Source organism: Euleptes europaea, chromosome 17 (assembly GCF_029931775.1).
Source record: "Euleptes europaea isolate rEulEur1 chromosome 17, rEulEur1.hap1, whole genome shotgun sequence".
In the NCBI taxonomy this organism is placed as follows: Eukaryota; Metazoa; Chordata; class Lepidosauria; order Squamata; family Sphaerodactylidae; genus Euleptes; species Euleptes europaea.
The window spans coordinates 50,249,876-50,272,606 of record NC_079328.1 but is presented as its reverse complement, the minus strand read 5'-3'; the positions used below and the strand labels follow the sequence as shown (position 1 = coordinate 50,272,606).

The 22,731-nt window shown below is 55.8% G+C and overlaps 1 protein-coding gene across 1 annotated transcript; it reads left to right on the top strand.

The window, feature by feature from the left end:
- Positions 1 to 13,068: 13,068 nt before the first annotated feature.
- SLC22A31 (solute carrier family 22 member 31) lies at positions 13,069 to 21,651 on the top strand. Its single transcript, XM_056862398.1, has 9 exons — positions 13,069 to 13,446; positions 14,003 to 14,106; positions 15,227 to 15,381; positions 17,077 to 17,245; positions 19,069 to 19,214; positions 19,837 to 19,945; positions 20,212 to 20,426; positions 20,787 to 20,898; positions 21,231 to 21,651. The coding sequence occupies exons 1-9, from the start codon at positions 13,069 to 13,071 to the stop codon at positions 21,649 to 21,651; spliced, it is 1,809 nt and encodes a 602-aa protein (XP_056718376.1).
- The last annotated feature ends 1,080 nt before the right edge of the window (positions 21,652 to 22,731 follow it).

The following is a 22,731-nucleotide window of genomic DNA, read 5'->3' as shown; positions in this document are numbered from 1 at the left end:
CTCCCCCACTGAGTCGCTGTGGCGGAAGGAAGGCAGCGTGGACTGGACGGGAGGGAGGCCGACGGGAGCAGGAGCGATCCTGGGACACTCTCCCGATGCTGCACCAGCCGCCTCGGGCAGTCGGCCGGTGCCGGTCACGCTCACGAGGGCGGCAACGTCAGGCGCTTTGATTTTTCCATGGGGCTGCGGGTGGATCTCTCCTCGGAGCAGCTGCAGGGTGAAACCACAGGGCGGGGGGTGGGATCCTGGGGGTGGGGGGTCCTCTGTTTCTCTCGTTCCATCCAGACTACAGAAAAACCAGTTGACCAGGAAGGTACCCGGCCGGGCCCCAGAGGCGGTGCAGGGAGGGCCCAGCCGCTGGCCTCGAGACCCAGGATGTGTTCCAGGTAGCAGTCAATCCGTGGGGAGACGGCAGCCACTGGGCCCTGTACAATAAAGTGACGCAGAGCAAGGACTTGGCCACTCTCTTTTTAAGTGGAGTAAAATCCATACGGTTTATATATATATATATATAAATATATATAAATATATATATTTTTCCTTTAATCTTGGGCATTTTGTTTCTCTTTCTGAGAACATAACTTGAAAAAAAAGACAAAACACTACAAGAGCCAATACTCATATAAAGAGAAATTGTATCCCATAAAAGCTGTACAGTTTTTATATACATTAACAATGTACTTTTTGCTGCCTTCTAGATAATTTATTTTGCAACACATTACTGCACAGTTGTAAATAACTTATGTACTGTAACATCACTTTCAGTCATGTGTAAAGAAATAAATAAATTAATGAAAATTATCTTTGTATGTATAGTTCGCCCTAGGCAGCCCTCCCCCCTCCCCCCCCAAACAAATTGCCAGGCCAAGGGCCGACAGGTGCATGGCAGAGTTCCGCCTGGGGCCCCCAGCACAGCAGGTGACAGGGGCCCAAGAGAGCTTTTCTCCACAACCCCTTCCCACTGCCTTTTGAGTTCAGCAGGGTCCGGGCATTCTCTGCAGGGAGCCTGGAGCCCCGTGCCGGGCCGAAGCAGGGTTACTTCAGAGCAGGAGGGAGAACTCGCTTCAGCTGAGGACCCTGCAGGAATGGGAAGGTGGCCCCTTCACCTGCTGCAACTGCGAGAGACCTCATTCTCCGTGATGCTCCGGAGCAGACGAAGCCCCCCGCCCAGTTGGGGAGGGGAGCAGCTGCAGCCATCTCTTTAGCCAAAGCCTTAAGGACCTTCCCAGGTGCTGCCCGGGAAGCAGCCAGCCCAGGCAGGGCATGAGCTGCAGCCCCAGAATCTCCTCCTCCTGGCTGGAGAGGGGTTTGGGCCCTTTGTTTCTCAGGGGATCATGGATTATCTGCTCCCGTTTCTATGTAGCAACGTTCAGGGCAGAGTTGTGTCGGGTGATCCCAGGCAGCCAGATCACCTGTGACTGTGTTCGGTCTGCAGGCTAGAGGGCGGTGTGGTGTTCAGGATGGACCCAGCTGAAGCTTTCCCAAGGACTAGAAAGAAAGAGGACCTCAGAGGGGGGGTCTCTTTCCTTCAGAGTGGTGTCAGAAAGTGGCTTCTTCCCATGTGAGCTCGGTTGAGTTTAGGAGAAGCTTTCCTGGACGTGAGGCCCCACAGTCACGGTCTGGGAGAGGCGGTGGTGAGGGACAGGCCAAGGACAGCATCCCCCAGGGGGAAGAGGAGCAGGAACAAGTGAGTGGAGGCAGGTGAGCGACATTTAGTGGTGTGGCTGCAGGGGAGGATTTCCTGGCCCATTTAAGCGGGTGTTCATGCTGACTGTCAGAAGCATTACTTTTTCTTAGCGGGGTGAAGAGAACACCACTTCTTTACCCCTATAACTTGGGTACTTCAGCTATATGGTAAGGCAGAAGCGCCGTGATGCACGTGTGTGCATGTTTGTGTGCCAGTAATAGTGAAGTGACAGAAGTCTAATCCGGTGGGCCTGGCTTCCGCCTGCACACACAGAAAGACCCAGCCGGAAGCCTGCTGCAATGAGCCCTGGCTTCTCCTGCCCTTTGTTTCAGATTCCTCTGGGAGGGACCGTTCTGTTGCATCGTCTGGACCAGACACACCCTTGGCACCATTTCCCCGTCGTTCAGCCTGTGGGGTCTTATTCAGATTACAGGAGTGCCAGGGGTGCGGACCACTGGCAACTCCAGGTCCTGGGGCCGTGTTGGTGGGCACCCAAACGTCGACCTGTTCTAGGCGTGCAGAGCGGGCGTGTCAGTTGAAAGTTGTTCTCTGTGGCGCCTGGCCACGCTCCCTCGGTCCACTCCTGTCCCATGAAGTCACTATGCTGGCCTTTTGGACTGCTTATCTAGGGAACCAGAAGGGAGGGGGGAACGAGAGGAGGCATAAATGCCCCGCATTATCCTGCAGTGGCAGAGAGGTTCCCTTTGGAATGCAATTTTGAACTGGAGGAAATCTCCGTAGACATTTTGAAGGGGAAACTTGCACAGTAGATGGGTGACATTCAGGTGTATAAAATACCTTTGCAGAGAGAATCCGCAGGAATTTGCTTTGGCAAGTGCTAAGTGGTGCAACATTTGACTACTGCATTCTCCTCTGCTGCAGAAAACCAACCTGTCAGCCATTGTGGAAAACACTTGTGATTCTGGCTTCACTTTCCTTCCCAACATGAGGACAAGTCTGAGGCTTTGGCAGCCTCTGAGGCTTTGGCAGCCTCTGAGGCTTTGGCAGCCTCTGAACACCACTGGGCTTCTGGCAAGTGGGGTCCATGCCTTTGTCTTGCTGCTGGGCACCTTCATGCGCCCGTGCTTTATGCAGACCAGCTCCATGTGCCCTCCCCGGTTTCCTTGCCTGTGGGCCGATCGGCGCCTCTCCCAAGCAAACTGGTTGGCACTGGTTAGCAGAGATGTGTGTACACACACCAGAGAGATTCTGATGGGGTTATTGGCTTCCTGTGCTCTGAAGCATTTAGGGTGAACATTCAACTCAAGAAAACCATGTTTAGGTTTGCAAAATCAGCCCAAAAGCCTGGTGCAGCTGAAGCCGGGGTGGGTGGGGGTGAGGAGCTAAAGATAAGAACAGTGAGCTCAGCAAGGTTGTCCTGTTCAGGAACCGCAAAACAAGTCCCCTTCTGGTGCCCCGTGCAGCCCTGAGCCGCACGTAGGCCCTGTTTTCCCCACCCCTTTCGATAACCATAGCTGGTGGAAAGACTTTGGAAACCCCTCCGTTTACAGCAGGAGGATTGCGCATGGGGCAGGCACGCTCTGTTGACTGGGGCCCAGGCGTCAGCGTCCCACCTGGCAATGCTTCTACCAGACAGGGTGTATATATCCATGTAGATAACTCTGACAGGTCAATTCACTCCCTCCTGTTTGTACTAGTGCAACTTGCGTAGAATGTGGGGTGAAAACAGCAGCGGGGGTGCGTTGTCTGTAATGTACCAATGTAATTTTTTTTTTACGATGTAGTTTGTGTACATATTGTTTGGCAGTGCTGGTCCTGCCGCCGCGACCGCTCTGCCGCCACACGACTGTCCGTTAGCTGTGCGACTTCCTGCAGAAAGAGGCAAAGCGAATACAGATGTTATTTTCTACAGTTGCATGTACAGAGAGAAGCGCGGAGATGCTGTTGTCCCTCAAGAGATAATGTTCGTAAATAAATTCTTTTTAAAATATATATATATATGTGGAGGTGATTCTGGACTCTTTGATGTTGGTTGCTTTGCGAGGGGTGTTGGCGGGGAATGTCTCCGTCATGTGTCCACCTCAGACTGGCTTGTGCCGCACATTCCCTTCTGCTTCCCCTCATGCCAGGCACTTTTTACAGGCAGAGAACTAGGGATGGAGCTAGTGTCCAGGTAGGGAGACGGCAGCCAAGAAATCAGAAGGAGATCGAGACTGGGAAGGACAGCCATGAAGGAGCTAGAAAAGATTCTGAAGTGTAAGGATGTGTCACTGGCCACCAAGATTAAGTTAATTCATGCCATCTAATTCCCTGTTACTATGTACGGGTGTGAAATGAAAGCTAGACATTGAAGAAAGCTGATAGGAAGAAAGTAGATTCATTTGAAATGTGGTGTCGGAGGAGAGGGTTACGAACACCGTGGAGTGCCAAAAAAACCCACTGGGTTATAGATCAAATCAAGCCTGAACTGACCCTAGAAGCTAAAATGACTAAACTGAGGCTGTCGTATTTTGGTCACATTATGAGAAAACGAGTCAATGGAAAAGACAGTCATGCTAGGAAAAGTTGAGGGCAGCAGGAAAAGAGGAAGACCCAACAAGAGATGGATGGACTCAATAAAGGAAGCCACAGCCCTCAATTTGCAAGATCTGAGCAAGGCTGTCAAAGATAGGACATTTTGGAGGACTTTGATTCATAGGGTTGCCGTGAGTCAGAAGCGACTTGATGGCACTTAACACACACACACAGGGATTTGAACCCAGAGCCCCCAAACCCTCCTCTTTCCTCAACAACACACAAATGCCTGCCTGTGTCATAGAAGATGCAAAGGTCTGGATTCCAGGAAGTTCATAAATGGACACTGCCTTAAACCGATTTTTCTAGGAGTCCGGAGTGTGGCCGGGGCCTGCTTAGGACGTCTGTTGCAGACTTCTGCGGAGCTTGGTTTCTTTTGCCGGGCCTTGGCGCCTCGTCTGATGCAAATGGAACCCCTCCTTTGTTTTTCTTTGAACCTCCAGGGCACGGGCAGTGCCAGGATTCCTCACTGGGGAGATACCATTACCCCTCTGTGCCCAACGCTTCTCCTTTATCTTTGCCCTTGGAACAGCAGTAAATTATTTTTCTCCGGAATGTAAGGCCAAGCCAAGTGCGAACTGGTCCCACGTTCTTCAGCTGAGGCTGTTTTATGGCGATGGAAGATTCTCCTGCAAATACCAAGTAAATCCGTTGCCGGGGTGGGGGGGCATCACTGACAGCATCTCCATGAGATACCATTGTCCGGGTGGGGGGGTGTTGACGACTGCTATTACATTTGCTAAAGAGGGTTTTGTGTTCACAGGGTAGGATGAGCTGTACAGAATAGGAGGAGACAGCCCTTGCCCCTAGATGGCCAGGGAAGAAGAAGACCACTCAATGGGAAGGTGTCTGAGTCAGAGCATCGGTACGTTCAGCCCACTCCTGTGTACTCTGGCTGGTCGTGGCTGTCCAGGGTCCCAGACAGAGGAAGGCATTCTGGGATTTTTCAGCTGGAGCCACCAAGGTTTGACGTTGTGCCTGCCCACATGCCAACCATGTCCTCTGGACATCAAGGGCAGCCCCTTCCCTGCTGGAGCAGCAGAAGCACTGCAAGGGTATGGCTAGGGTGGCGCCTGGCAAAGCTGTGGGGGGGGCACGGTGCCTGTCCCAGTCATGCCAAACACGGGCAGGCCAAAGGAAATAGGCCACCTTGACGGCCCCCAGCAAAACCCACAAACTCAAGTCATGTAATGAATGCCTTTTACTAAGACCAACCAATACAACATAGCTCTTCATAAGGCTGGACATTGGTGGGGGGAGGAGATAGGTCACACAGATCTTTTAGAAGACGAGCTTAAGATCTCTCTGCCTCCTGTACAAGATGCTTTGCCAAATTCAACATGTTGTGATTTTGGTTGGTCTTAATAGAAGGCATTATGTAGCTTTTGTTTTAAAACAGGAATGGGGAATGTCCGGCCCGGGGGCCGTATGCGGCCCCTGAGGACATTTTCAGTGGCCCTCGGGAGCTCCAGGGCCCAGCTGCGGAGGCGCAGCACAGCACGGCCCTCCCTGAGGGTGTTCCTGGGGCCACGGTGCCCTTTGGACCTCCTCTCGTCCACTGTTGGTCGGCGAGAGGAGGGGGGAGGGGGAGGGATGCTTCCCCCAAGGCTGCCCCTACAGTCGCGGCATGCAGGAACGCCAACGGCACACTGTAAGCCCCTCTCACCGCCTGTCAAGCGGCAAGGGTGGGGAGAGGCCGGTGGCTCTCGGTATCGGAACATGCGCGCGGGAGCCGATCGGGTTTGGAGGGCCTTTCGTGGACTCGGGGTGGGAGGGCATGGAGCTGGGGCCTGGTCGCGTGGGGCTGCGTGTGCTGCCGTGTGTGTGTTGGGGGAGGCATGGGGCCCAGTTGCGTGGGGCCGGCGTGTGTGTGTGTGGGGGGGAGGCTTTTCTCTCCCTCTTTTTCTGTCACTCTCCTTTCTCCCTCTCTCTCCCTGGTCTCTTTCTTTGCCTGTCTCCTTCCGTCCTTTTTCCCCCCTTCTGTTTTCCTTCCTTCCTCCCTTCTTTCCCTGAGGATAGGCTGCGCCCCCCTGGCGCCTCATTTGCTCGGGGCCCACCGCTGGCTGCCCTCCCACCTGGGAGGGGGGAGGGAGGGGGAGCAGGGTGCCTCCAGGCCTTCTCTGCATGGCGTCCCCTGTGGTTGCCAACCTCCAGGTGGTAAACCACAAAAAAGAGCACTCCTGTGCTATTACCACACGGTTTGGAAATCAGCACAGCAATAACTGTACAGAGCGAACACACAAGTAACGTGTTTAAACATATATTCAACCAAGGTGCAGTGATACATATAAAACACACATACAACTATGTACACAGATATACAATGTTTTTTCTAATGCAGTCTTTGTGCAAAAAAATATTTCTATAGTAGCAGTAGTTGTAGAAAATATCTTTAGAAGGTCCACAAGGTACTTTTTAATATTCCAATCTTTGGAGGAAGACAATGGCTGGGGGACGGCCGTTTCAAGAAAATTTCTTCAGCCCCAATTCATTCAATCTTACAATGTTACATATCCTGCATTCAGTTAGTTGGTTCCCGTAGGATACTTCCAAGTGTAAAAGCTAAGCTCGAAACGGCCGTCCCCCAGCCATTGTCTTCCTCCAAGGATTGGAATATTAAAAAGTACCTTGTGGACCTTCTAAAGATATTTTCTACAACTACTGCTATTATAGAAATATTTTTTGCACAAAGACTGCATTAGAAAAAACATTGTATATCTGTGTACATAGTTGTATGTGTGTTTTATATGTATCACTGCACCTTGGTTGAATATATGTTTAAACACGTTACTTGTGTGTTCGCTCTGTACAGTTATTGCTGTGCTAACCTCCAGGTGGTGGCTGGAGACCTGGCAACCCTAGCCTCTCCCACCCACCACGTGCTGGGAGATCCACACCTGGTTATGGCCCCCGAATGATGTTATAAATGAGCAAATGGCCCTTTGCAGGAAAAAAGTTCCCCACCCCTGTTTTAAACACTGGCAGGAGGCTGTTAATCAGGCTAAAATGTCAGCCCCACATTTCAAGTCCTGCTAGCAGTTATTTGGCAAGCTTGCATTTCAGCCTGCCAGCCAGGTAAATTCCTCCTTGTAAGTTCAAAGCTTTGCGGCCACTAAACCACTCTGCCCATCTTTGTGAATGAGCTGCGCTTAGCTTGCCAATTGCTTGCACAGGATAGAGCCGAAGCAGCTTTCCCCATGCCTTCAGTGCATGCTTGTGGGTGGAATAAGGACTCTCATCCACACACTTAGTGATTGCCAACAAAACCCGAGGTGGGAGGCATTATCTTTGGGTTAACCAGCATACACGCAGCATGGGCCCATGATGTGTGTCCTCAAGCGCAGGACAAGCTTCCACCACCAGGTGTCACAAGAGATTCACACAAGCAAGGCTGCGCAGCTCCCGAGACATTCTTCAAGCCAGTGGGAAAAGTTGCACAGCCTCCCACTGGTCCCATCAGAAGCCGCAAGCAAGAACCAAATCTGTGTAATGCCTTTTAATAGGACCAACCGAACTGACACAAAGTATTGTGTGAGCCTCCGAGCTCACCAGAGCTCTTCATCAGGCTGGATGGTACAAAATTTTAAAAGATGGAAGACCGGAAAGCAGGATTCTTCCGGTGGTGGTGTTCAAGGGTCTGATCCTGAGGGAGAAAAGTAGGCAGTTAGCTTCACTTTGGTGTTGGCACACCTTTCTCTCTGGGGAGGGTGGTTCCGTCCATGACTTCCGTTCTTTGGCCTTTCACTGAAATAGCGAAACCAAAATTGGATGGACTTGGGGTGCTTTTTGTATTTCAGCAAGGGAGAGGCACCATTGCCAGCAATAGAGCGGGTTGCCCGCTTGCATCTCTCAGAGGAAGCCTGCCAGCTCAGACCTTTAACACCGTGGCCTGAAGAATCTTGAGAGAGGTATGGTGCTGTGTCATTGATCTTAATGTGTTATGTACTATCTGATTTGGTTGGCTTTTAAGAGGTGTTTAAGATGTTGTTTAAATGTTGTAAGTTGCCGCGAGACTATTTGGGTGAACTTTTAAAAAATTAATAAATCTGCTTTCCGCCTTTCTTCTTAAATTTTGTAATATTTATTTATTTAAAACATTTATTAGCCGCCTTTTTACCATATGCAACTCAAGGCGGCTTATAATGCAGACAAAATAAATACATTAAATTCCTTTTTTAAAACCCAAAATCACAATTTAGGACCACCAGTAATTTAATCAAACGTCGTCCAAAAAAGAACCATCTCCCGCTGCCTCCTAAAGACCGAAAGTGACCTTCAGCCTGACCGCGAGTTCTGGCAAGTTGGGACCCTCGCAGCCCGTTTCGTGTCAATTTGGCTCGTCCAGATACATTTATTGGTTTATTTATTTGATGGTTTATCCCAGCCTTTTTCCAACCAAGGTTGGGCTCAGGGCAGATTTCGTTCTGGTCTTTGGATTCCATTTCTTCAGGCAAGCATAAACTCCCAACTCCAGAGCTGCCTTGGACTCCCCCAGCCCCTGCCGTGGTCTGCCTTGGAGCCAGGGGGCCTGTCTGCAACAGGTGGACCGGAGGGGAGGGGGCAGCGTCACCAGGGGCCCCTGTGAGGTTGCTGCTGTTTGGGAGAAACTGCGTTGGCCTGCAGCACGCGCCAAGATTCTGGGACGTGGCAACAAAAGCAGGAGGGAATGCAGAGCCTTGGACTTCTCTCTTTCTTCCAAGGAGCCGGCAGCAGTTTGTGGATGGAGGCAACTGGGATTCCGCAAGACCGCTCAGCAGCACCCCTTTGGAGAGCAGGCCCAGGGCAGACCCCCATGACTGGAAGAGGGAAGGGAGGCCAGAAGAGCAGCTGAGGGCCACCTGGAAGGCCTGATTTATTAAATGTCTGCTCATCAGGCTGGAGGCCCTGAACAGAGCTTGCAACCAAGTCCCTGCTGGGTGGGACACCTCGGCTCCCTCACAGAGCATTTCCAGAAACACACCATCCCGTTGGTGGCTTCCCAGGATCAGCCCTGCTCATGCGCAGGCAGGGATTGACAGGCCCTTTCAAGGATGCTCTCTGCTCGTTGACAGATCTCTCCCCCCTCCCTGGCCCATCATAGTGGGGACAGCATCCCCTTGCCAACCAGGTGCTCTCTGAGCTCTTTTCCCACCTTGTGCCTCCCGGAGGGCTCATTCCCTCAACCAGTGGCAAACTGTGATCTCCATCAGCGACATCACCTGAGCCAACCACTACTGCTAGAGGCTTTTTCAAAGTGATGAACATCCAAACGTCGTCTTCTCCTTCTCCAGTGACTAATCTGGGCTTTTCTGCATGGAGCAGAGAGTCCGGCTAGATGTCTTGCGATGGTCCTTCCACTTTAGGCCTCGTTGGCTAGTGAGAGGGCAGCTGGGTGTGGTGTCCCATCAGGGATGATTTGGGGCGGGGGCAAGAAAAGGCCCCTGGAATAACTTCTAGAATGTGGGAACACACCAGAAATTGAAGGGTGCTGATTTGCTGTTGTCTGGCAGCAAACTGCGCCCTGATGGAAGCCCAGCATGATCCATAAATTTAAAATAATTTCTGGGGGAAAGAGGAACTTTCTCCATTTTTTTCATCAGCCAAAAATTGCAGGGGGGATGGAGAGGAGAAGGCCCTGCCAGAAGAAAAGCCCAACCCCTGTGCCAGGGGACAGACTCAGGCGTGGCTGGAGGATGCCCCCTGAAAGCCCACCCCCCATAACGGAATTGGGCCTGAGGCAGCACACACTGCACGACAGCTGCAGAGGGCAGCGGTGAGCGGTCCATGCCGAGCCAGTCGGGGCAGTCCCAGCCACGGGCGCAGCTGCTACCCGGTCTCAAGAACTCTGCCGCCTCCTTCCTGGCTGTTCTTCCCCTCCCTTACATAGTGCCCTGCCCTGCTGAGCCAACAAGAGAGGGAGTGGAAGGCCTTTCCTCCAGGGTGACCTTTGCCCTCCCGTGTTTGCTGGGAAGGGGTGAGGGAGTGGGGCTCTGGGAGCAGAAGGGAAGGCCGGCCACTTGGCCCAGCAGCAACCTCTCAAGCAAGACTGGCTGCACATTTGTTCTGGCAGCAACCGGCTGCAAAATAAACTTGAGCCTCCAAAAGGCAATGAGCATCCTGCTCTGGCGTCATCTAGGGAGCAAGCATGGAATGCATCAGTGGGGCAGAGGGGGTCCACTTGCACATGCCTGGCCAGACTCAAACACACAGGGGAGCTCCATTTGTCTCCAGAAGCCCACCTCCTGCTCCCTGCCCGGCCAGGCAGCAGCTGATAAGTGGGCCAATAAAAGACTGGCCCCTTCCCTTTCTTTCTCTGCAAGAAACCAAATATCAAAGGGTGGGCAGGGGAAAGGGCTAGAGAGCAAGAATGGGGGTGGGTGGGTGCAGTGGTTCCCAAAGTGGGCAGTACCATCCCCTGGGGGCACGGGGATTACCTAGAGGGCACTAAGAGGCAAGAGGGTGGCGGGGGGGGGGGGCACTGGAGATAGATAGGCCCCTTCGAACACGTTCACTTCTTTACGCTCACCTGCGCTGTGTAGAGTGGTTAACAAGCTCTTTGTTGCATTTGCAACATCCTGTTTGGTGGAATGTGGTTTTATTGTGGTCATCCAACTTCTTTCCAAGCAAAGGAATCGACTCCAGGTTACTGTAAAAGGCGCTTTAAGTCTCCTGCTGAGTGACTTTAAACCTGACACTGGGAAACTTGGTATCACTTCATCAAGCCCATCCATGGCATTAAGAATTCACTGCTCAGTGAAGTAGTTAGGAAATGCGGGATCTAAGATTCTTGCTCAATGACAAACTTTGAAAATTTGGTATCACTGGATCGAGTTCATCAATTTTGCTGAATAAATTAAACTAAAAAGTTTTAACTGGATTTTGAGTAAATGTGCAATTAATTGTTACTGTTTTGATTTTTATTGTTGTTATCTTCCTTAGTGGGTCATGCAAACCGCTCTTCTGAATAATGCTTTCTAGGGGGTAGGGGAGGGAGCCCTGGGGATGAACCAAGGGGGAGGGGGCCCAAACATATTTGGGAGCCACTGGTGCAGTGGTTTAAAGTGTCAACCGAGATTTCCAAGAGCCCACTTTGAATCCCCGCTCTGCCATGAAAGCTTGCTGGATGATCTTGGGCCTGTCACCTAACCTACCACACTGGGTTGTTGTGAGGAGGACAAGATAATGTAGTAAACTGCTTTGGGTCCTTATTTCAATAAGGCAAGATTCAGTGTTCAATGGAACCAATATTAAAATGGCGAGGGTGTGGAAGACGGTTGCATCCAATGCTTTCTTGTGCCAAGGGCCTGCCCAGCTGGTCACGCAAAATACATACAAGAATCTTCTACAGGAGAGAAAGGCAGGGTATACATGAAACAAGTGCTCAGCTGTAAAAGGGGCCTCTGGGCACCTGCAGTGTCCTTCCCTGACAAGGTGAGGCAATATGCCACCACTTGCCATGCACCTGGGACGAGAAGGCGGGTGACGGCCCCTCCCCTGGGAAAGAGGGACCATGTGCAAGCATCTCAAGATGGGTCATGAATAGGGCTGCCAGCTACAGGTTGGGAAATTCCTGGAGATTTTGTGGGCGGAGCCTAGGGTGAGCAGGGTTTGGGATACAATGCCGGGATAGAGTCCGCCCTCCAAAGCTGTTGTTTTCTGCAGGGGACCTGACCTCTGTTGTCTGGAGATCAGATATAATTCTGGGAGATTGCCAGGCGCCAGCTGGAGGTTGACAATCCTACGAAATTACACATATGTCTATACACATGAAGCTGCTTTCTATGGAATCAATCTGCCGGTCGCCCTACACCAGTCCTGTCTACTCTAGCAGGCAGCAGATCTCCAGAAGGGCTCTCTCCCACCATCAGCTGGAGCCTTTCAACTGGAAATGCCAGGGATCGAACCGGGGACCTTCTGCATGCATGCCAAGCAGAGGCTCGTCCACACTGAGCCACCACCCCTCCTCAAGACGAACACATGAAGCTGCCTTCTAGTGAAGCAGGCCCTGGGTCCATCAAGGTCAGTCTTGTCGACTCCAACTGGCAGCGGTTCTCCAGGGTCTCAGGAGGCTGAGGTCTTTCACATCACCTCCTGCCAGGTCCTTTCAGCTGGAAACGCTGGGGATTGAACCTGGGTCCTTCTGCTTGCCAAGTGGAGGCTCTGCCACTAAGCCACACGCATCCCAAGTGAGAGTCCCCTCCAACCGGAGCTACTGCGGGGCCTTGAGCTTTTTCGGTGAGCCAGCGTGGTGCAGTGGTGAAGAGCGGTGGTTTGGAGCGGTGGACTCTGATCAGCAGAACCGGGTTGGATTCCCCCACTCCTCCACAAGAGCGGCGGAGGCTCATCTGGTGGACTGGATTGGTTTCCTCACTTCATCCCATGAAGCCAGCGGGGTGTGCTTGGGCTAGTCACAGCGCCCTTCCAGCTCTCTCAGCCCCACCCACCTCCCAGGGTGTCTGTATGTTGCGGGGAGGGGAAGGGAAGGCGATCCTAAGCCGGTCTGAGTCTCCCTTAAGCGGTAGCGAAAGTCGCCCGATAAAAGCCAACTCCTCTTCTCCCACCTGGCCCTTTGAAACGTCGGTGCCGGGGCTTGAAGCGCGGCCCTTCTGCACGCCCAAGGGAGGCTCTCTGCCCCTGAGCCGCACCCCATTGGAGGCTGGAGGCGGGTCGCTCCCATCCCGCCCGGCCTTTTGAGCTCCGCCGAGGCGCTTCCCCCGAGCCGCGCCCCGTCGGGCCGGGCTGCCAGACCCCGGACCCCCTCCTGGACGGCGCTGCTGGCTCGCTCGCTCGGTGGGTGGGTGGGTGGCGAGGGACGGGGCGGCCCCTTAGGCGGGCGGCCCGGCGCGGCGGGGCCGGAGCGGCGCGGGATGGCCCTGGAGGGGCGGCTGCTGCGGGCGGCGGGGGGCTTCGGGCGGCGGTCGCGGCTGCTGGCGGCGGGCTGGGGCCTGGCGGCGGGGGGTCTGGGGCTGGGGCTGGCGGCGGGGCTGCTGCTGGCCGCCACGCCGCCCCACCGCTGCCGGCCCGACCCGGCCCTGCTGCCCGCGCCGCTGCGCCACGCCTCGGCCGGCCGCCTGCTCAACGCCTCGCTGCCGCGCCGCCCCGACGGCGCCTGGAGCCCCTGCCTGCTCTTCCGCTACCCGCCGCGCGGCGGCGCCGCCGCCCAGCCCAACGGCACCGGCCCCTGCACCCGCGGCTGGCGCTACGCCCTGCCCCACGCCGGCCTGCGCAGCACCGCCGTCACCCAGGTGAGCGCGCCCCGGGGCGCGTGCAGAGCGCGGAGGGAGGAGGACCGCGGGGCTCCCGGACGCGCCACGCTGCCTTCCACCCCCCCGCCCGTCGGTGCAGCCAAGTCACACCCGGGGGTCTCAGGCACAGGAGGGTCTGGTCCCTTTCACGGGAGACGCCGGGGGTTGAGCCGGGGCCTTCTGCAGGCCAAGCAGAGGCTCTGCCGCTGAGCCCCGGCCCCTCTCCGTGGCTCTTCGGGGTCTCAGGTAGAAGTCTTTCACATCACCTACTCGCCTGGTCCCTTTATCGGAAGAGGCCAAGGATTGAACCGGAGACCTTCGGCATGCCCTGCAGGTGCTCTACCACTGAGCCACAGCCCCCTCGCCAGCCCAGTTGCCTGCTTGCAGCCTGGCCTACCTCGCAGGGCTGGGGCAAAACACCACACCTGCCACCCTGCCCCCATGCCAATGCGATGGAGAGTTACACGGCCGTCTCCCCTACAGGGAGCAGCTGCAGGGGGCTCGGATCCCACCCTTCCCTCCTCCCGGGGCTCACGGCTTCCCTGTTCCCTTGCAGTGGGACCTCGTCTGCTCCAACCACTGGAAAGTGCTGCTGGAGCAGACCACCTACCTCCTGGGCTGGATCCTCGGCTACCTGTGCTTTGGGTCCGCTTGTGACAGGTAATGCCTCCCACCACCCCCCACCACCACCCCTTTCCCAGCATCCTCCTTCCTGGGAGCTGTTGGGAGTGCTGCCCCCCTCCCTACATGTGGCCAGTCTTTCCCCCATGAGGGCTCCACTTGTTAAATTCACCAGGAGCCCAAGGCTGGGCTCAGCTCTGGGGGGTCGGGGGCTCCAGACGGTGCTTGGCTGCCTGGTTTTAAGTAGGGTCTGTGTGGAGGGGTGGGAGGGGGTGACCCATAGAAGGCAGACATGGAAAGACATTGTGAGGCAGCTGAGGCATGGGGGGGGGGTGCCCCTCCAGCCACTTCTGGGGCACATCGCCGGTCGTGTAGACCGGACAGCAAGAGCTGGATGAAGAAGAGTTGGTTTTTATATGCTGACTTTCTCTACCACTTAAGGGAGACCCAAACTGGCTTACAATCACCTTCCCTTCCCCTCCCCACAACAGACACCCTGTGAGGTAGCTGAGAGAGCTGTGACTAGCCCAAGGTCACCCAGCTGGCTTCATGTGTGTAGGAGTGGGGAAACAAACCCGGTTCACCAGCTTAGCTTCCGCTGCTCATGTGGAGGAGTGGGGAATCAAACCCGGTTCTCCAGATCAGACTCCACCACTCCAAACCACCGCTCTTAACCACTACACCACGCTGGCTCCCTGAAGGACAGTGAGGGCTGAAAGGGCTCTTGCTCTGTGGAAAGGAAAGCGAAGGGTACTCTGTGAAGTGCCGAGAGGCATTGCCAAGCCAGGGCTTCTGGGGAAGAACATGGAGTGGGGAGGGAGGGAGGGAGGGAGGGAGGGGGCCTTTTCTCTCTGCAGAACTAGCAAAGGCTGCTTGTCCTCTGCAAACAGGAAGTTCTGGCAGGGATGCGGGGTCTGATAGCAATGCCTCCTCGGGGAAGTGACGGGGTCTTTCGGCAGCCATTAAAATGCAGACGACCCGAGTTGTGGCAAAGGGCATTGCAAAGAGCAGCCTGAAACCTCGTGTGTGTCCCCCCCCACGCCCCCGTGCCCTCAAAATGTTGGTTGGATACTTGATTGACACTTCAGCCGGCAGGACTGGCCAGCTTTGTAATGCTGCTTTCCTCTTTCCCACCCCCTCCCCCCTTTCGAATCTCCAGGTTGGGTCGTCGGGCAGCTTTCGTCTTCCCGTGGATGCTGTCCATCCCTCTGGGCGTTGCCGTGGCACTGGCAGTGAACTACGTCATGCTGGCACTCCTGCGGCTGTTCTTTGGGGCGATGCTGGCTGGCACCTTCCTATCTCTCTATGTGGCGAGTGAGTGGCCCTCTCCTCTTCCTCCCGGGCTCCATTTCGGAGGGGCTCTGGCATGGCTGGCATCTGGGATGGGATCCCTCCACCTCTCGTCAGCAGGAGGCATCCTCTGAGCAAGGCATGAAAGGAGGCAGTGTCCTTCGCACTGGCACCAAAGTTAGCGCCTCACTGCCTATGTCTCAAATGCTGTGTGTGAGCCTGGCACCTCTGGAAGGAACAGGGTGGCTGGCTCCCATTGGCCTCTGCACCTTCCAGGAGGAGGGAACCCACAGAGCCCGGGGGGAGAGCTGATTATGGGCATCGAAGGGAGATTATGGTGTGAGAAACAGGGCTGCCTAAGGCCTTTTTGTGTCCTCAGCCAGCTGCTAGCCTGGCCCCTCCATCCTGCCAGAGCCTGCCTGCCAGGTGAGCCACCTGACCCTGGGCAAGCCCAGAACCAGAACCTCCCTCCTTTGCAGGGGAAGCCAGTCCAGGCCAGTTGCGCCCCTGGGCATGCACAGACTCAGGCATGCAAGGTGCTGCATGCTTTACAAGCGGAGTAAAAGCCAAGCCTGGTGGTAGGGGAACTTGCCCTTGTTTGCTCTTCCTCCCTCCCTTCTGTGAGGAGGGGGGAAGGTGGGCAGGGCAAAGGCAGGCAGGCAGGCCGGGAACATGTGCCCTGGCTGCCTGGGTAAACAGGCATTTGGCTGGCGAAGGAGCTGGCGTGGCGGCATGGGCTGATATGTTTTCTCTGTGCTCGAAAGGGTAGCCGTGTAGTTTCAGGATTGCCAGCAGAAGGTAGGGACGTACTTTCCTTCTTTGCTCCTATGACCCAGAGGTCCCGAGCAGTTATTTCTTAGAGAAAAACATGATGGAGAGATATTTGGCTACGACCAGCGTTCTATTTGGATCTCAATCCATCAGCAAAAAGGGGACGATTTTGTCTCTTGTTATGGGGGCAGGAATTCTCGCCAATGTGGGGATGATCCATTTATCTCGGTGGTGTTTAAAGAGGGGGCATTCCATCATCTTATGAGATAATGTGTCAATTTCCTTTGAATTGCATGAGCAAAGTCTGCCAGAGTGTGGTAGATTTCCATATCTTCCATTTAATACTGCTGAAGGTGCAGCATTTAGACGGGCGAGCATAAAGACTCTTCGGAAGGAAGGGACTGTCAGGTTATAAAAGTGTAGTGGGGTTAGTAAAAGGGGGAGGAATGCCAAAGAATTGAGTCGAACATACTCTCCAGGCACGCATTGTGGAACTATGGTGGTCTAATTATTTTATGCATCTCTTAATAGTTAATATAGATTTCCTTTTCCCCGTATCTAGTAGGGTACATACAATCTGACAAATAGTTTTGGAAGGGAGCCGTGTTGGTCTGCAGCAGAACAACTAGATTCAAATCCAGGAGCACCTCAGAGACCAGCAAGAGTTTCGGGGTTCAGCTTTCAGCAGTCAAAGCTCCCGTCCTCAGACCACCTGACCACATGAGCCTTGACTCTTGCAAGCCGATACCTTGGGAAATGTGGTTGGTCTCTGAGGTGCTGCTGGACTTGAGTCGTGGCTATTGCAGACTGGCCGGGCTCCCCGCCTGAAACCACCCGCTTGCCGTAACTGTTTGCTGCCTACCCTTAGCCCCTCCCCGGCAGCCTTTCATCCCGTCCCCCTGCCTGTTTTGCTCTTTGGTTTTGCCTCTTGTTGTGCTTCCTCCCCAGGGCTGGAGCTGTGCGACCCTCCCCACCGGCTGATCGTCACCATGGGGGCCGGTTTTTGTTGGGTGTCCGGGGAGCTGCTCTTGCCAGGGCTGGCCGTGGCCTGCCAAGACTGGCGGATCCTGCAGGGGGCGATAACCCTGGTGCTGGCACTGCTGGCCCTCTGCTGGTGGTAAGCACACCCATCGGCTTGCAGATGCTAAGAGGAGGGACGGGCACTTTGGCATTTGGGCACAGGGCTCATTGACACGAGCAGGTGACGCTAGCAGCCTTGAGCTGACGAGGAATCAACTTCGTTCGATTCCCTCAAGCCCTGGTATTATGAGGCAGGGAGAGGTGGTCGGTGTCTTTCCACCCTGTGCCTAATTTTGTAAACCTCCATGCTGTCTCCCCTCAGTCATGTTTCTTCTCCCCTGAAACCCCCTCCCCCAATGCTGTAGCCTTTCCTCCCTGGGGAGGCGCAACAAGCCCCGCTGCTAGGCTTTCCACATAAACAGTCGAGCCAGACTCCTTCGCTGCCAGCCGGATGTTGCCGTGGCTTCCTGCAGCCCACTAAAGAGAGCTGAAAATCCAGAAGGAGCAGAGATGCACACAGGAAGAACTGGGGGTGGTGGACTTTCCCCCAGTTGTCGTGTGGAGTCTGGGATGTTTGTGAGGCCTGGCGATAAGGAGCAGGTGCTTGCTGTGGGTGGCCGGGGTTGTGGGGTCTAGGACAAGCAGTTGCGTTCTTTGGTGACTGCTCACACACGTCCCAGGCCCTTGGCTCTCTGAGTTCACAATGTCCCCACTGTGTTGCAATGCCCACACCTTCTTCTCCACATCTCACATTGTGAAAGTCCTCAGGATTCAGCAAAAAGTGAGTGTGGGATTACTGCCGGCTTGAGTGTCTTTCCCGGAACAGAAGGGCTTTGCCACAGCGGCACTCCAGCAAAGAATGTTTGCTCAGCACCCATCAAACACGCTCCAGCAGTCCCCTGGGAGGGTGGAGGAAGTCGCCCGTGGACGCAGACCGGCCCTTCCCCTGCTGGAAGAGTTGCAAGGAAAAACTGCCAAGTAGCCGGCAGCAGTGGTGGGGGTGGGGAGCAGAGATGGTCCCACTGGGAAGTACAGTCCCTGTGAGGGCTTTCTCAGTCCCTGAAGAGGCTGTGTCAGGCCTGTCCCCTCCATTTCCATCCCATAATCTTGCATGCAGTGGCCATGATTTAACGGCGGATTCCAAGAAGGGCTGTTTTTGTGGCATCACACTGGGGTAGGGCTTGCTGTCCTGCTGAATTGAATTGAACATGGCAGAGGCTGTGGCTCAGTGGGAGAGCATCTGCTTGGCAGGCAGAAGGTCCCAGGTTCAGTCCCCAGCACCTCCAGTTCACAGGATCTGACAGTAGGTGATGCAAAAGGCCTCAGCCTCAGACCCTGGAGAGCCGCTGCCAGTCTGAGTAGACAATACAGACCTTGATGAACCAAGGGTCTGACTCCGTAAGAGGCAGCTTCATGTGTGCATTCATGCATGAGGAGCCCCTCACCTCCCCACGGCCAGTCAGAGTTGACAAGGCTGGCCTTGGTGGACTGATTCAGTGTAAGGCAGCTCTGTGTGTTCAACAGTGTTTGAGATGCATCCCTCTTGGTCTGCTAATTGGGGACCAGAGGAAACTGCCTTCCCCCGCATCTGAGCCATGACCACCTAGCCGATATTGCCTGTTGTGACGAGCAGCGGCTCTCCAGGGTCTCAGAGGGGGACCTTTCCTACCTCTGTTGGGGGGCACCAGCTCTGCAGCCAGAAAGACCCCCCCCCCGATAGTAGCACGCATGGGGAAAGGTTGTGTGGTGGGGGGTCCCCGCACCGCAGGAAACCCCTGGCAACTGGGCTGCAGCTTATCGTCTCTGCCTGCCTCCAGGTGTCGTTTGGTGTGTCCTTTCAGTAGGGCATCATTCTGCCCAGGATGCTGACGGGCAGGCGGAGTGCCTTGGTGACTCCTGTGCCCCCTCTCTTTTGGGCAGGTGCCCTTCTCTCTTCCCTGAGTCGGCCCGCTGGCTCCTGGCCACCCGCCAGCTGGAGGAAGGCCGGAGGATTCTGCGCAGCCTCGCAGAGGGCAATGGCGTGCATCTGGAGGAGGACTTCTACACCCCAGAGCACCTCTTTGCCGGTGAGGTTGGAGAGGCTGCCCCCCATTTGGGGTGTGATGGGGAGGGGGTGCCCCAGCCCTGCCCTGCCCTGTCCTGCCGCTTCAAGGTGGAAATGCCTGGCTGGGTGTCGCCAGGTCCCTGGCACCCATTGGCTGGAAGGCCAAGCCCAGCACTGGCATTTGGGGTGGGGCTCTGTGCGTGTGTGGATCGTAGCACTGCCCCTCCAGGTTTCCCTACTGAGCTCTGCCTTGTGCAACGGGAGGGTCCTCGACAGCAAGAGCTGAGCTCTAAGGAAGGAGTTCCTCTCAGTCATAAATGGGATCTCTGGTCTCACTTGGTCCGAGCTGGAATTTTGGGTTGGAGCAAAGGGGCTTCGCCTGGATAGGCCAGGCTAGCCTGATCTTGTCAGACCTTGGGAGCCAAGCAGGGTCGGCCTTGGTTAATTGGATGGGAGACCACCAAGGGAGTGCAGGGGGTCGCTCTGTGGAGGCAGGCAGTGGCAAACCACCTCTGTTCATCTCTTGCCTTGAAAACCCCTATGGGATTGCCATAAGTTGGCTGCCACTTGTCAGCACCTTTTTCACACACACACAAGCACAAGAGGAGTTGCTTTAGGAGCTGGGCTTCCGTTTCTCTCCCCAGAGCCACAGAGTCTGTCCGAGGAGCTGCCCCAGCCCCGGTACCACAACCTCTGTGAGATCTTCTGCACCCGCATCATCTGGAAGAACTGCCTCATCCTCGGCTTCACGGCGTAAGGACCTGACAGACACCTGCTCGGTGGGGGGAGAGGGGTCGCTGAGACCCAGGGAATCGGGCAGTTGCTGTTCTGCGGTCACTGGAGCTGTGGTCATGTGCGGGGGGTGGGGGAGGTGTTGGCATACTTTCCCTTGGGGCCCCGATCCTTTCCCCCCAGAACCATAGCTCCTCTTCTGACAACTCACCACAACCTGTGTGTTGTCGCGGTAGCTGTTCCGATGTGCCGGGCGTCTCACAGCCTCCCCTCCCTCTCCCCCTCAGCTTCATTGGGAGCGGTATCCGCCACTGCTTCACCCGCAACCTGGCTCCCTACCCACAGCACTTCTATTTCCCCTACTTCTTGCTGGCTGGGGGGGAGGCCGTGGCCCTCCTCTTCCTCTGCCTCACCGTGGACCATTTTGGGCGCCGGCCCGTCCTCCTGCTGACCACCATCCTGATGGGCATTTCCTCACTCGTCCTGCTGGCCCTGAGCCAATGTAAGGAGAGGGGTGGGGGGGAGGTCACGTGACTTCCTGGGAGAGAATGGAAGCCTCTGGGGTGGCGGGGGCTGCTCTGAAGTGGCCCCTTGGTGGCTAGTCGGGGAGATGGGCTCTCTCTGCCCTGCCAAGGGACAGGGCTTCTTACCCCCGTAGCCCTTCTAATGTGCAAAGCCGCTTTCTGTCTTCTCTCCCAAACTTTGTTTTGGTGGGTGCTGGGTCTGCATGCGTGGTTTGGCTCAGTGGCTTGAGTCACCAGCCACAGTTTGCCTGCTTCTGCCTGGATTGCAGAGGAGGGTGTGTGGGGCATTAGGGGCTGGTCAGACCCCTGAGTGCAAGATTCCCCCCTCTTTCCTCTAGACCTGATGGCCTGGCTCATCCTGGCACTCTCCGTCCTGGGCATTCTCACATCGCAAGCCGTCACTGCCCTCAGCATCTTCCTTGCCAGCGAAGTCCTGCCCACTGTGGTCAGGTGAGAAAGCAGTCTGGGGCGTGTGTGTGCTGGCGTGTGAGGCAGAACTGGCTGGACTTAGCAAGGAGACCGCAGCCTTATGTTAGGGGGGCAGAGTCCCTCACCCGGGTCCTGTGGCTGCCCTCCCCACCCAAGCCAGGCTTCTTGGGACAACTATTTAAGTCTCTAGTTAAGGGATCAGCTGTTCTGCCTGCCTGCCGGCCAGCAGCCCAACTTGCCCGTGAGGTTGACGGGCAGGGAAGAGGGGCCGGAGGAGGCCACAGCTTCCTCAGGAGGAGGAGGAGGGCCCTAGTTCACGTCTGCAGAGCTGTTCTCCTTTCTTCCCTCTCAAGGGGTGCAGGGCTGGGCCTCATCCTGGCCGCCAGCGCGGTGGGCTTGGCTGTCACCCCCATCATGGACATTCACAACAGCCGGGGCTTCTTCCTGCACCACGTGGTTTTTGCCTCCTTTGCCATCCTGTCAGTCCTCAGCATCATGCTGCTCCCCGAGACCAGCGGGCGGCCTCTGCCGGACTCCCTGTGCGAAGGGGAGAACCAGCGCCGGCCCCCCCTATTCCGCTCCAGGCGCCAGCGGGATCAGGTGCCCCTCCTCTCGCCCCAGCCTGGGGACGGGGCCTACGACCCCGCCAGCTACGCTCGACTTGTCACGGCCACCAAGAAGATGCTGGGGGCCCACCGCGGCTCAGACTCCCAACTCCGGATGAAGCTGCTCCCGGATCCCACACACCGCGACAGCGCAGCGGAGGGGATGTAATGGACAGATGCCTCCCCACCCCCCGCGGTGACTGTGTTGCACCCCAGGCTGTGGGCACGAGCGGGCAGTACTGGTGTTGTTTTGGGTAGGGAACGGCTACAAGCACCCTGGGGGCCTATATCAGAGCCCCTCTTTGGAGTGCTCCTAGCAGGAAAGTAGCCTGCCTTGGCCTCATCAGGTGTACCCGTAAAGGTATAAGTAGAGCCCCCCCACTTGAAGGAAGCAGCCTAGCTGTGCAGGGGCAGTGTCCCCCCGACCCCCATGTTTCTGGCATCCGCAGGTGGGCTAATAAACCAGAGCCTCTGTTTCTAGCTCATCCACCTCTCGCTTTTATTTTCACTCCTCCGAGGCCAAAGGCACCAAAGTCATTTCTTGGTTGTTGTACCCCCCCACCCCACCCCCGCCTATCTTGCAGTAGAGGCCGAGCACAGTGGGCTTGCATATTCTGCAAAGGCAGGCACTGAGAGGCCCAGAAGTGCTGCTCCCCTCCCTGCTGTGAGAACTGGCTCTTAGGTTGCGTGGGGGGGGGGCAGGGGCAGGCTCACACCCCTTTGGCCAGGGCCTCCTGTAGGCCTGGCAGCTTCAGTCCTGCCCTAGGTGAGTGATGGTGAACCTGTTAGAGACTGAGTGCCCAAACTGTAACCAAAACCCACTTATTTATCGCAAAGTGCCAACACGGCAATTTAACCTGAATACTGAGGTTTTAGTTTAGAAAAAAATAACTCAATTACATTAACATCCCCACTTCATCCCATGCTAGCGGAGTTGCTCTGCACAGAATCACGTTGCAGGACGGTCTCTGGGGGGCATGCCTCTCACCTTATAGAGCGCGTAGTGCAGGTACAGGTAAGGGGTGTGTCGCTGGAAGTCGCGCAGGGTCTCGGCCGGCGGGTAGCAGAGCTGGAAGACTGGCAGGCCGCGTTTGCAGCGCCGGAGGCAAGAGGCGCGCCACAGGACACGGCCAAAGAGCTCCAGCTCAGCCAGCCCCTTGTCCGGCACGGTGCCGGGGCCCAGCTCTCCAAAGGCCGGCTCCGTGAGCCAGGGCTCTCCCAGTGCCTCGCCGCCGCTGCACTCCTCGTG

Coding starts and splice junctions, on each gene's coding strand:
- SLC22A31 (XM_056862398.1), top strand. CDS start 13,069: ATGGCCCTGGAGGGGCGGCTGCTGCGGGCGGCGGGGGGCTTCGGGCGG. Junction 13,447..14,002: donor GCAGCACCGCCGTCACCCAG/GTGAGCGCGCCC, acceptor GTTCCCTTGCAG/TGGGACCTCGTCTGCTCCAA. Junction 14,107..15,226: donor TTTGGGTCCGCTTGTGACAG/GTAATGCCTCCC, acceptor TCGAATCTCCAG/GTTGGGTCGTCGGGCAGCTT.